The following is a 13,673-nucleotide window of genomic DNA, read 5'->3' as shown; positions in this document are numbered from 1 at the left end:
TCTTTATTTATTTATTTATTTGAGTTCGTTTTTCACATTTGAATAAAAATATTTAGCAGTTCATTTTAATTCTTTTCTGTCCTCTCTGTAGTGGTAACATGGCTTATAGGAATAAATTCATAAATGTAAAATTTATATCCTGAGTTTATATATTTCTGTGAAGCTGCTTTGTGACATTGTTAAAAGTGCTATTCTGAATAGAATTGAATAGAATAGAATTGAATTATAGTCGTGCTTAATTGTATCCTAGGCTTATCTTGTATCTCGATGAAAACAAGTGTGTGAGGTGGGAAGCTGGCCGAGCTTCTGTGGGCGAGCTCACGGCTCAGCGGCTTTCTCTTGCCCCTCTTTTTCAGTGAGATGGTTGAGTCCTGGTCGAGGTTGCCGCGCCACCCCGCCGCCGCCGTTCACTCGGAGCTGCGACGCGCGCGCGGACCGCAACGCGAGCGACTCACTGCGCTTCCGGCCGAGCCACGGAGAGAGCACGCGAGCGCACACCGACACGAGCCAGCTTCATGTGAATATGAGAACCAATGACGCATTGGGACGCGGCGCGAGAGCAACGGACGTCCTGACCGCCTTCGAGACACCAGGATGTATTAAATGTACTCGAGCGGACTTCTCCCGGGCGAGGAAAATGAGGATTAAAACGGGAGCTCTTATTTGGAGCCTCGTGTTTTTTACGACGGTGGCGTGTGTACAGGGTAAGTCCTTTGGGCTTTTCTGGGTTTTCATGCTCTCTGCTTTAGTTTTCCCGTTTACCGGGCGCAGGGCTTGTGCTCGTGGTAAGTAAGCCCGAGCGCGTGCGGTTAAAGCAGTCGGTGCGCTCCATAACGCAGGCGCTGATAAATATTCCTGCTGCATGCTCAGGCCAGTACGTGAGACTCTCATCCTGAATAGGAAGGGAGGTAATATGAATGACAATTTAATATGATGAATTATTATTTTTTTAATGTTATTTATATAGAACTAGCACCCTCCCGCGTATGTCATGCAGCATTTTAAAAATGCATGCCGCCTTTTTTCTTTTTCTCATTTGAAAAGTGCTATAAAATAACAGTTTAAGACAGAATATGACCCGATGCGCTACGAATTACGGATCTCATTGACAGGCAGTCAGTGAGCCAGAGTGCTGCTCTCGTGCTGTTCCTTATTACCCATGTAGGCGCATGGGGAAATATTAAAGAGCCTCAGATCATCTCTATGCCAGAGCAAATGTTATATCTCATGCCAAGTCTATAATTATTCGAAAACCCGCACTGTGTGTTTTTCAGTGCCTGCTGATGGGCTGTGATTTCTCCGACGGAACTGTTGCGCGCTCTCAGCCCCATGTGAAGCCCATCGCTGTATCCAGGCATCTGTTTAAACGTGCACTCTTTTCATCCGCGCGTGATCAGGAGTTTATGGTCTGCGTCTGCGCTGGCCAATCTCCCCAGATGCGTCGGATTCAATATTAAACCGAATTAAGCTTCCTTTCGAAGTTGTTAGTGTCATTGTGGAAAATCAAGCCAGATTTGTTATAAGGTTGTTGCATCCTTATGCTACTGGAAGCAAGACCCTTGGGTACCGTTTTGTGCGTGGTGTACATCATGCTCGTTAGCACTGGGCATTTTAATTAGCATCGGAGTCTAATCCATTAGAGCGCGTGCCAACTGGTCGGGAAGAATAGCGCCTAAAACGACTGCGTCATCAAATCCGCACAGAGCCCACGCTCGACTAGACACCAACTCACCTGCTATCATTACTATTGCGTCACTATGTGCGTTGATGGACAAGTGCTTCCTTTTCACTTTGATTTTGCATGTGTGTGTGAGTGTGTGTGTGAGTGTGTGTGTGTGGGAGAGAGCTTGGTTGGTGTCATGATGGTGGCATTAAGGCAATTTGGGTGGATTTGAGTAAGATGTTAGATGGTCCTTCGTCCACAGTAGGAGATGCCATCCTAAATCTAACGGCTGCAGTCCAGCTGCGTGATAAAAAGCCGTCACGCGGTGGCGGTATGAACAGATCCCGAGGAGAATCAATGTGTCTGACTTTCTGCTCATCGTTTGTGTGTGTGTGTGTGTGTGAAGATACCCACAATCTTTGCTAAAACAGCAGGAGCAAGTAGCTTTGAGACAGAGTGATTAAGTGTAATGACCAGAATTAAGTGGGCCTGTTTACCCAACAGCATCTTCCTTATTTAATCTGATTTCCAGCTCAGTATGCTGAAAAACAAGTTAGCTGAAAGGACACAGATAGGGCATCACTTTGAATGAAATGGACTAACTACAAATTAGTGACATTGACCATGCTCATTAGTGCTAACCCTTAGGAGTGCTGAGGTATTACGACCAGCGCAGGTTAGGAAATGTTAAAACAGGAATAATAAATACTGATACAGTGTCAATGAAAACTGCCACTTCAGACTTGACACTTCGAGATGTCAGAAATTCAACATTAAGGAGAACGCTATGTCATAAATTGTCATTGATTGATTGGCTTTTTGTATAAATTTTGTTAAGAATACGGAATACAGTTTCTGTTAAACATTTCACATAGTTTTCATGCGTAGTTTTCTAATCTCCTAGCTTCGCCCAACAATATAAACGGCAGATTTCTACATCAGAGCAGTGGAGGCTCAGTGGTTAAAGGCTCTGAGTTACTGATCAGAATGTCAGGGGGTTCATTCCCCAGCAATGCCCAGCTGACACTGTTGGATCCTTAACCCTGTCTGCTCCAGAGGCACTATATCATGTCAGACCCCCAGCTTCCTAACCTGATATGTGATGAATTTCACTGTAATATAATGTATATGTGACAAATAAGGCTTCTTCTCTTACTGATGTGCAACCGACACATAACAATAAGCTGCTTTTCAGAATTACATTAGTGATGATTTGAGCTTAAGTGCAGTTACCACTAGGAAAAGCTGTATGCTCTGTAAAAAACAGATCCCACAGAACAATACTACTAATCTCTAGCTTAGACCAGGCAGCAGTAGAGGACATAGGATGCAATTAAACCATCTGTATTATGAGTGCCAAGTCCTTCTTGAACTTTCAGTTTTCAAAATATACCATACATCTCTGTCATAATATATTACAAGGCCTTGTCTATACTAACGCAGATACATTTCAAAACCGCAAAGTTTTTCTCAATTTCTTCTCTTCTGTCAACACTAAAATGGAACAAACCACAGGACAAAAGCATTAGCTTCCTAAATTGTCTTACTTATTTGCTGTTTATTGTGACTAAAGTTTAGTACTCTACATTGGCAGTATAAGTAGTTAGTTCACAAACTATATGTAGCCTTAACACAAAATCATATTTAGCCCAGTAACTTCATAGCTTCATCAGTGTGATTGCTAGATATTTGCCATTGTTTGCTGGTCTAGATAGCTCTCATGGTTACGCAGTGGCAGAATGACTTATTTAATTAATTTTATACCACAGCATGGTTGAATTCTCAAATCCGATTGGTCAGAAAGGTGTGCGTTATTTTTGCATAACAGAATGATCTGTCATTGGATTCTTTACATATTTAACACTGGAAATTTAACACATTTGCATTTGCCGTCTATCAAGTCCAAGCCACTTTTCATCACTGGTTACTATTCACACACACATACACCTGCAGCTCTAGCCAACAAAGCCATAGTTCTGTGGTGTGAGCAGTAGCAGGCTCGTCAAGTTGGGCTCTAAGTGTCTTCATATTGGTCACTAATTTCAGCTTGTGTGGATGAATGCTCTTACACCTCTCACTCTACTACGCTGAGAGGTGCCATACTCCAAATTCCCTAATAACAACAGACCTAGAAGCAGTTTTTCCTTTCTCTTCCACCTTGCCCCAAATGATGTGGCTGACTACAGCTCAGTAAATAGGAGGGTGATGTGTCTATGCTATGTCAAGCATAGACTACTGGCCTGCTGGGGAAGAGCCCCAAGGGTACTGATTAATAGAAAGCAAGAGGGATAATGCTTGGGATCAGTGCATTGTCCTGTGGAGGTATGATATAGCCTGCATGTGTGTGTGTGTGCGTGTGTGTGCTTACATTTACTCATTGCATGAAAGAAGGTTTTTAATCTGCATGAGCCAAGCTGGCTGTTGGAGCCAGGTGCAGAGCAGGGCTATTAGAGTCCCCAGATGTCTGCAGGCGAATAGTTTTCAGAGGCTACTTGGGGGAATGTACATTTGTGTGTGCATGTGTGAGTCATAGGCCAGCATGTCAGTAAATTTGTGTCTACAAGGGTGTATATGTATGTACAAGTGTTTTGCATTTTCTGTCAATTGAAAAATGGCATGCTGCACTTAGCCTGGTAGTGGGTCTGGTGGGAAATTGAACACTGCCGGCAAAATGAATTTACTACATGCTTCTCGTTACCATTTACCTGTGAGTACTACATAAAGACTTATAACTAATGGTTTGAAGGAAATGTGCAAAGGAGGACTGTGAGATATGTGTGTTCCCAGAAGAGCTGTGCTTGTTGTTCCCACTGTCTCTACCACTTCAACATGTATCACCTCTTTACCCTTTGTGAGTAGAATCAATCTAAGCCCAAATGATTCTCTCTAAATAGCTGGGCCTTACCTGAACGTTTAGGGATTTGTTAAATATATATCCCTAACAGTTTTAGCTTGTTACAAGATCTTTAGCGATTCTCTGGAGCCATAGACTCTCTATTACAGCGTTTTCTTCAGACCACTGAGCTACATATAGGTTGAAATGAAGTTAACAGCATGTGGGCAGGAACTTACGCAGGGCCCTTCATCGCACCACACATGAACCAATTCATGGTGCCCTTATAATTCACTCACTTTAAATCTAAGCTTTTCAAGGGTAGTAGCCAGGGTCCTTAGGCACGTGCCCAGTAGACCCGATCAGTAATCATACCCTGACAAAGACTGATTGTATGGCTGGTATATTCGTACTTATGTATGAACTGGTATTTATCTGAAACAGCTTATATTGCACAAAGCATTCAAAGAACATTTTTTATGTATTGATTGGAACAAAAATTAAAAATAACTGTAATTGCTGTAACAAGACTGATGACCCTAGGGATGCACTCTGAGTGAGACTCTTGCACGAGTATGTTAAGCCTTGTTAAACCTGCTGCAGCTAAAAAAAAATTAAATAAATTTACTAAATCCATATCAGTGATGGGAAGGTCATGAGGTGTAGTTTCAAGTTTGACAGACTCATATTCACCGGTGGTGATAAATGTAAGGAATTCACTCATTAACTGTCCCAAAGGGTTTTATTAGGATACTAGGTATCAGCAATCAATAAGTATGCTGCTAAGTGTGTAAAGCCAACCTACTAGTGAGCCACAAAAACTGCATCCCAGTTAGCCACTGGTTAAATATTGTAGTTGTGAGGTAGTATGGCATGGATGTTTATCTCACAGCATTTCTCAAAGTCTTATTACTAAATGATTCATTTCTCTGTCTCACACTGCAAAATCAGCAGGACTCAAGATTCAGAGATCAGTGGTTAGCAGGCACAGTGTCTGTGTATGACTTCATCTAATAAAATGCAACAAAATTGTTCTAGCTCTTAATTCCTACGCATTTTTTTTTTGTGAGTTGGGTTGAATAGAGCCCTAAGTGCTATAGCTATGTATGTGAGAATAGATCAGACAAAATGTATCTGATCAGATAATTATCTATTGTTAATGATACATCATTATCTTATGCAGGGATGCGGGAAGGCATTTTACATTGGTGGTGTTGGAATTTTAAGCAGCATACTTGTCTCATGCTTCATCTGTATATTATTCTTATTTCAGCAGTCGCAGATGGAATTAAAAGAATCCTGAAAATTGGGAGCACACCCATATGTGGTTCTTCCCCAAACTGTTACCGCAAAGTTTTAAAGCGCACACTTTTATATGATGTCTTTATATGCTGTAGCATTACAATTCCCTTCACTGGAACCAAGAGGCCCAAACCTGCTCCAGCATGACAGTGACCCCTGTGCGCAAAGTGAGGTCCATAAAGACATAGTTTGCCAAGGCTGGTGCAGAAGAACTCAAGTGGCCTGCACAGAGTCCTGACCTCAACCCCACTCAACACCTTTGGATAAATTGGAACACAGACTCCAAAAATCTAGTGGAAAGTCTTCCTAAAAGAGTGGAGATTATTATACCAGCAAAGGGGGGCGAAATCTAGAATGGGATGTTCAAAACGCACACATGTTGTTATTGATAGGTGTCCATAAACTTTTTGCCATATAGTGTATATATCTGTTAGGTCAGAATTAGTAAAGCCATCAAAATCAGTTTCAGTATATGGTGTTAAGTGTAGAGTGTGTTTACAATGATTAAAAGTGAGTAGAAATGACACTCACAATTGTTCTCTATGACAGTTGAGGTTCCATTTGACTCAGTTTTCAAGTTGAGATACCTTTGGTCAAATTAGTCACGCCTACATTAAACAGCTGCAGGGTGCTGATCAATTTTTATGGTGACCTGGAAAGGTTAAAAAGCATGTAGAAAGTCTTTTGACAGCTATGTTGGAAATATCTGATTGTCTCATTGAGAATCTGTGAATTGGCTAAGCTTGGGTGCAGGGGTCAAGAGATAATTAATTCACCGCCTTACCTGTTAGGACTAAGTGGCTCACTCCTCAAGTCCATATTCAATATTCGTTATGTCTCATTTCACCATTACCATACTTATACATCGTTGCAACTAATGATGTATAAGTATTATGGACTGGAAAGAGTATTGAAATCTGTGTATTGAAACAGAGTATTAAATTCTGTGAGGATGATACACTGCATGGAATTAGGTCGTTGCTTTTAGTTGTTCCGCTCATCAAATTATGCATTATTTTTCATTTCTGATCTCTTTTTAATGCAGTTAGTCTTTAGAAGTCTGAATGTGTTGCACATCACTGGACCACACTTTTTTTAGCAGAAGTCTTAGACTTGTTCAGCCTGGACCCCCGCATTCCAGAGAGCCCATAACTAGCTTACGCTGGGCCAGGGATGACTCATGAATTCGTCATCAATTTCTAAATCACCAGTTGCTGCTGGAGATATGACACAAGGTCCATTCTGAAGAGCAGCAGCCCAAGAAAGAAAAGATATCATCCCTCAGATGTATAGGAGATGTCATCCCTGTGTGCATTTCTCGTCTACGTTTTTCGCCCCAATGTTGTGTGCTGTTGATCATTTAGTACAGTGAATGATACATCTTTACAATCATTGTTTCACAAGGGCGCCTTGTTTGCCATCATGCTGGGATGTCTAGTGAAGAGGGAAAGTGGTTGGCAGTTCAATTTGTGCTTTCTTGACAGTTTTTCAAAGATAGTTACAAAGATCTTTCCGTATTCTTCAGTTTCATAGAAATGTGTCCACTCACACAAGAAGCTTAATTATAGCCTAAATTTCACTGCTAATGCATATTTTCTGTTCAACATATATTTTAGTTCAAGAGTATGTGTTAATGTGTAGAAAACCTGTAGACTAGCTACGTAAGTGAAACAGGGGCAATCACTTTGACATCTCTGAATAACCAATAAAGCACAACACATAGAAGAAACCTGATTCAGGTAACTGTTCTGGGCTGGTGGCCCCAGCTGGACAGAGCTCTGGACAACACAGACCCCTAACCTTTTATTCCTGGGGATCCTGTTGCAACAGTGACCACAGCCTGCTGACTCTGTGGCCATTGTGAATCATGCCATAAATTTTCAGTTTCAGAAAGGACTACCTTGTGCTTTCCTACTTCTGTGGAATATATATGTGAGGAAAAATGTATTGAGATTTGTTTCCTTCCTCCAAAGATGGGCATATGTGTGCCCAGAAATGGTTATTATTATGCATATAATTATACTTACAATATTCTTGGTACAAGAAACTTCAGAAAAAAATGTATCAATTAAATTTACACTGTCAGAATTGCCAGGTAGTTACTGTAATATTTGTTTATAGTAATGTTATATTCTGTATTCTGTGTTTTTAAATAGAGTGCAAAGCTTTATTTGTGCAGGGATATATACTGTTAACAGTAAATTAGCAGAAAAATCACTGCAATTTTAAAGTCTGCTGTTTAAATCTTTGATAAATATAATTAATCTTAAAATCCTAACATTAATTAATTAATCTTAGCATTAACTTAATTCCTGCTTTTCCAAGTAGCTAACTTGAGGTAAATAAAGATGTAACTATAGTCAAGCTCATTATCAGTCATCTACTACTAAATGTTGGTAATAATTGATATTTGTAATGCAGATTATCTATTTACTATATCTACTATATATAGCTATATTGAACGTTAGCTATATAGCTAGGCTAACAGGTCTCTCGCCAGGTCTGCAGTATACTACCTTTACCTCTGGTTTGAACTTGTTGAAATTATCCTCATCTGCTGATGTTATTGAAACTAAAGCCATTATATCAAAATATAAGAAAACAAAAGACTAACGAATAGAGTATAAACGAGGTTCCTTTGCCGCTTCAGTGCTTTTTTTGCCAATAGAGTTACACTAACCCTAAGCTGCTGTATGTTTTGCTGTGTTATTACAATACAGTAGCTAAACAGTAAGGTCATTTGATACAGTATAATCTGCCAGTGCCACAAATATTTACCCAGTATACCATGCTGCATTGTATTATAAAACACATTTTCAATATTATACTGGTTTAAATGCAGTATTATATTGTAGAAATTCTTATATTTGCAGTTATAGTTACAGTCAATCTGCACACATTTTTAGGCAACATCTACTTGCGTCACCAATGCACTCTCAAGGGACCATTACTGACCAGATATTATTCAAGTGGTGGACCTTTCTCAGCACAGCAGTGATGCTGTTATAACAGTGATATGTTTGTGTATGTGGTGCTGGTACAAGTGTCTTGGGTGGCAGAGTTGCTGGAGTTTTAAGCACTGATGTTACTGGCTACTTTATTAAACACATCTTCTTTGGTACTGTTAGAGACTATAGATGAATATTTTCAAGGACAGTTTGTGTTAATCATCCTCTAGCCTTTGACTGGTGATAGGTTTCTAACCAGAGATCTGATATTTTTGGTTGATCTCGTCCCAGCAGTAACGTAGAGATGTTAAAAATCCCACTGCACCTGATATCCTCATACTAATGCCAAGCACAATACCATTCCACTACCATGTCAGTGTTACTACTGTGCTGTGAATGATCAACCACTAAAATATGTATATAGACAGGAGTGCATGGTCCTGTGGTGGTCCCCAACATTCCTCTGTCTAGCCACTGCTACATTGCTTGCTAACTCTCTTTTCTTCATCAGTCCTATGGAGTTAAGATAGCTTAGCTAGGTTAACGTTGAAGAATTGTTTGTCTACATAGCACACAGTTCATTGCCTGTATGTCCTCCTTTTTCCTGGTGTTTTTGAAATCTTTGTTTGTTAATTTTTTTTTGTTGTTGTTGTAATTTTTGGCCAGATATTTTCTTGTCAGTTGGCAGTTCAGCTAGGCTTATTGCTCTCAATTTCACAAACCGTGGATAGTGGGCAGTGGGGTTTTGGCTGGGACATTTCAATTTATTTAATTAGTATTACATGATTTTGTAGTTTTGCTTAAATTCTGTTTTTGTATAATTAGCTTATTATTCATACAACAATTGAGTCTTTGGACCTATGGACTACTGGAATTTTGTAGGCCTCCTATGGGCCCCTTATAATTGCCCCCAGAATGCACCACCTTTCACCCAATTGCAGTGGCCCTGCTTCCAGCCATGTTGTTGAATGAGGTAAAACAAATAATATTTAACCTTTCTACATCAGCTACTTGGCAAATGAACATCTAAGGGCATATAAGTAAAAATTGTGTTCAGGACGGCATTCAGCTGAACCATTCTTAATGTCTGTCTCATTAAATCTACTTTGTAATTTAATATGAGGTTATCCATCAGTTATAAGCTGAAGCATGGCGGTGACCTCGATAAACACAATGTAAGCACATTTTTATGAAAAAAAAACCTAGTTTTCTCTCTTCAGCACAGTGTTTCATTTGAAAAAGCCAGTAGCCCCCTTTTTTGCTTTTTCTGTTTATAGGTAGAAAGATATTATATGATATTATGTCGACTTTTAAAATATTACATTAGACAAAAGGTAGCACTTTATGACCTGTATGGTCATGATTCGGTGGCTCTATGCCCCTTTTTTATATTTATAAATTTTATATAAACAATAATGTTTCACTTTTAATACAGAATGTTCTATATGCTTCATGTTGTACTTTTGTCATGCGTCTGTGTGTTTTGGGATAAATGCAACCAAAATACAATAGGCCTTGTGGTGGAAACAAAACAGACCCAAATTTTGCCTCTGGGAGAGCACAGGTTGTGATTGCAAGCAGAACAGCAGGAGTCTAAAATTTTAAATTCACTAAGTGTCTTCTGCTACCACTCTAAAGGATTTATGCTTCTGGGAACCTTCAGTAACCATCAGCACAGTGGGAATAGTTGAACTACCGCTGTGATTGGAAAGGTGATAAACTCCAATAGGGTGCAGTACTAAACAAGGAGAACTCATGCATGTATTACTGATACAGTACTGAAAGGAAAATACAGACATGCGCGATCTCTGATTAAAGAAATCATACATGTTGCGTTTTGTGTGTGGAAAGTTGTAAATCCCTCTAATTACTGAGGGAATTTTGTTTTTCTACACTTTTTCAAATATCCCTAGACTTTGCCAGCCATGATTGTCTGGCAGGGAGAATTATAGTAATGAGCTCTGCTTATATTAGTTTTCATGAAATGGGTAAACTTCAGTCAAGTAGATCAAAAGCCATGTGTTGATGCTCTTTGTGGGGTTGACTTTCCAGGATATTTGACATTTCTTTAAATTACTCGGCTAATAATTTTGATAATTAGGAATCAAAACTGTGATTATTGCAGTTTATAAACATTAATCATCATTTCATAGCTAAGCACTGTATAGAGCGATAAGGTGATAAGAGGTGACAATTACCCATAGAGGCAATTTACCATAGAGTGGTCTGTGATAATTTGATTAGTCAAAGAGAGGGACATTATGGCATCTGTGACTTCATTAAGATTGACTTCTCTGAGTGGTAGATTGTGATCATTTTCACTTCCTTATTTCCCACTGCCTTTTCACATTAGCTGAAGGGTAATTTCAAATGAAATCATTTCTAGTTTTAAATTCATTTGTGTTTATAAACCTGTTTGCAGTGCTGTTCCAATGCTGTACTAATGCTTTTCCAATGCTTTTTCAGTGCTGTCCATGGTACTTCATTCAAAGATTTTGGTTTTCTTATGGGTTCCAAATTGAACCAGTACTTAAACCAGTACTGACACTTACACAACCCAAAATTTCTATCAACTTCAAATGTTCAATCATTCATACATCAGTACTTTTCTCTCATGAATATACCTTAATCATACCCTAGCCACTTCTACATACCTAGCATAATTACTCTTAACATACACAACCATCCCTCATCTTTAACCTTACTAACAGGCCAAATGTCACCACAAGATGCATGTTTTAAAATAACATTAACATTGTCACCATTTTATTTATCATTCTTTTAATTTGGCCTGTTTTGAGCATTATACAACTTGGTTCAAATGATCTGCGAGGGTTTGGCCAGCTTTGCCAGAAATCATCATGAGTGTCTGTGGTGCTAAGCATGTGGGAAATGTTTCATTTATGTGCGTTTTTGCTAAATGTATTTATAAAATGCCAAAATGAACTTATGTTATTAATTCTGACCATTGTCTTTGTCATGTCCACATGACATTGCCCATGCTCATACTCCCTGAGCACAAAAAACTCCCTTGCTAGCTCATCTTTGTGGTGTGGTTTAAGCTAATTGTTTCAGCCACTTCTTTGCAAAATCATGTTTTTGCCTAGGTTTTACTCTGAGTTTGAGCATTACAGAAGATTTGGCCAAAACACAAGGCCCAGCTGGGTTGGCTGTTGGCCCTTTGCAACCTGCTTTGACTGGCACATTGATCTTTACTTAGACAATATATGGGCCAACTTCTCAGTTTAAGTGTTTGGTGTAAGTCTTCTATTCATGCTGCCATGTGCTGAACCTAACTGCCTTACCCGTTCTGAAAAATCCGGCTTGGCCTGACCAGCTACCAGCTGCCAAAAACACAGACTGGCAAAGATGGTCTACCAGTTTGACCAGCTCAGCCTGTGTTTTGGCAGGTAGTAGCTACTTAGGCTAAGCTGAATTTTCAGCAGGGACCATGGACAATTACCTTAGAGACAGCAAACACAAACAAGAATTTCATTAGTTATCTTACTAGACATGTCCTGGATGATGGCCCTGTATGTGTGGTCCAAGGTCTGTTGAATTCTCTGTGCTTTTAGAGAAGATTGCAGCACTTAGTAAACTGGGAGGAGTTTGGTATTATGCAAAGCCTATAGAGGGGCAATTTTGTCACACCCTCATTATATTCCCAATTCTCACTACTCTCTGATGCCTATTAACACCTTTTGGCTTTCCGTACCATTCATATCTTTTGCTGATTCCATGGTGCTGGTGTATAACCTCACTGTTTCAGTCCCTTTTTTGCCAAATATTTGCATAGTCTGAGAAGTGTGAGCATTACTTTTCTTGTTGTATATCTGCCTTTTGTGGCCGCACAGAAATGCAGCATGTAGCATTGACACCTCACACCTTGACGCCTTGCCTGTTCTGGAATTCTTTATATTTCTCTGTTTTCTTCTATTTCTGACATTTGCATGCTTTGTGCTCGGTCCTTAGGTTTTGCTCCGTGTAAATATCGTTCATTTTGTTATTTAACAATTTAGGTTTAAATTTGCGTGGTGCGGTGGCACAGCAGGTTGCATTGCTGCCTCACAGCTCCAGGGTCTCTGGTTCGATCTTGGGCTCAGGTTACTGTCTGTAAGGAGTTTCTGTGCATGTTCTCCTCACGTCTGTGTGGGTTCTCTGGCTTCGTCCCACTTCCCAAAAGCTTGCCAGTAGGTAGACTGGATAAGATAAATTGAGGTGGGAATGAGTGTGTGAATTATCCATTACCTACAACCCCGACTGCTCGAAAAACCAACATAAAAAGGCACAAAAATGGAATGACTGTGCCGTTTGTAAGGAGTTCATCTAAGAGTCCTGTCTTTTATATCTCTTGGTATACATGAAGAATTATGCCGGCTCTTAAAACCCAAATATTTGTCATGCAGTGCCAGGATACTTATGGATGAATCATGCTGCTGTCATCAAGCCCACTTTACGCTAATGTAATGTTACATTGAATGTTTCTGTGGGGATTTTCAAACCTCTGTTTAAATGTCAAGTGATCCAGCCGGAGACACAGCATTTACCCTCCGAGCGCTTAACCTCTCCTCATGCTTTTTTCCTCTCCACAGTTTCTCATGTCTCAATTTTTTCTAGGCAGTTCTACAGATTTCCCTTCACTCCTTACTCACTTTTTTGCTTTTTTGCAAAAACTCGTACATACTTGTAAGGTTTTACCTTGTGTGCATAGGCATGTGGATTTTTGACTTTACTGTTATTGATTTGTGTTAGAATTGGAAGAACTAGTGGATTGCCACTGTGGCAGGCACTGCATGCACCGCTGACTTTATTCTCTCCTTCCTTTCACTCACGTAACACTCTAGGCCACAGTGTCAAACTCAAGGCCTGCAGGACAAATACAGCTCACTGCCTCATTTCATCCTGTCTGTACAAACCTATTAAAAAA

The 13,673-nt window shown here is 39.8% G+C and overlaps 1 protein-coding gene across 3 annotated transcripts in view; it reads left to right on the top strand.

The window, feature by feature from the left end:
- Positions 1-304: 304 nt before the first annotated feature.
- Positions 305-13,673, top strand: part of csmd3b (CUB and Sushi multiple domains 3b) — a 407,371-nt gene continuing 394,002 nt past the window's right edge. For 2 of the 3 annotated variants that reach the window (XM_053228560.1, XM_026929912.3), the window contains exon 1: positions 307-704. In XM_053228560.1, coding sequence (XP_053084535.1) covers positions 524-704 — 181 coding nt within the window. In that variant the 5' untranslated portion in view covers positions 307-523. Of the gene's footprint in view, positions 705-13,673 lie in introns of all 3 variants that reach the window. The other variant, XM_053228561.1, reaches the window with a different exon arrangement.

This window comes from Pangasianodon hypophthalmus, chromosome 23 (assembly GCF_027358585.1).
Source record: "Pangasianodon hypophthalmus isolate fPanHyp1 chromosome 23, fPanHyp1.pri, whole genome shotgun sequence".
NCBI lineage: Eukaryota > Metazoa > Chordata > Actinopteri > Siluriformes > Pangasiidae > Pangasianodon > Pangasianodon hypophthalmus.
This window is presented reverse-complemented; position numbering and strand designations above follow the sequence as displayed.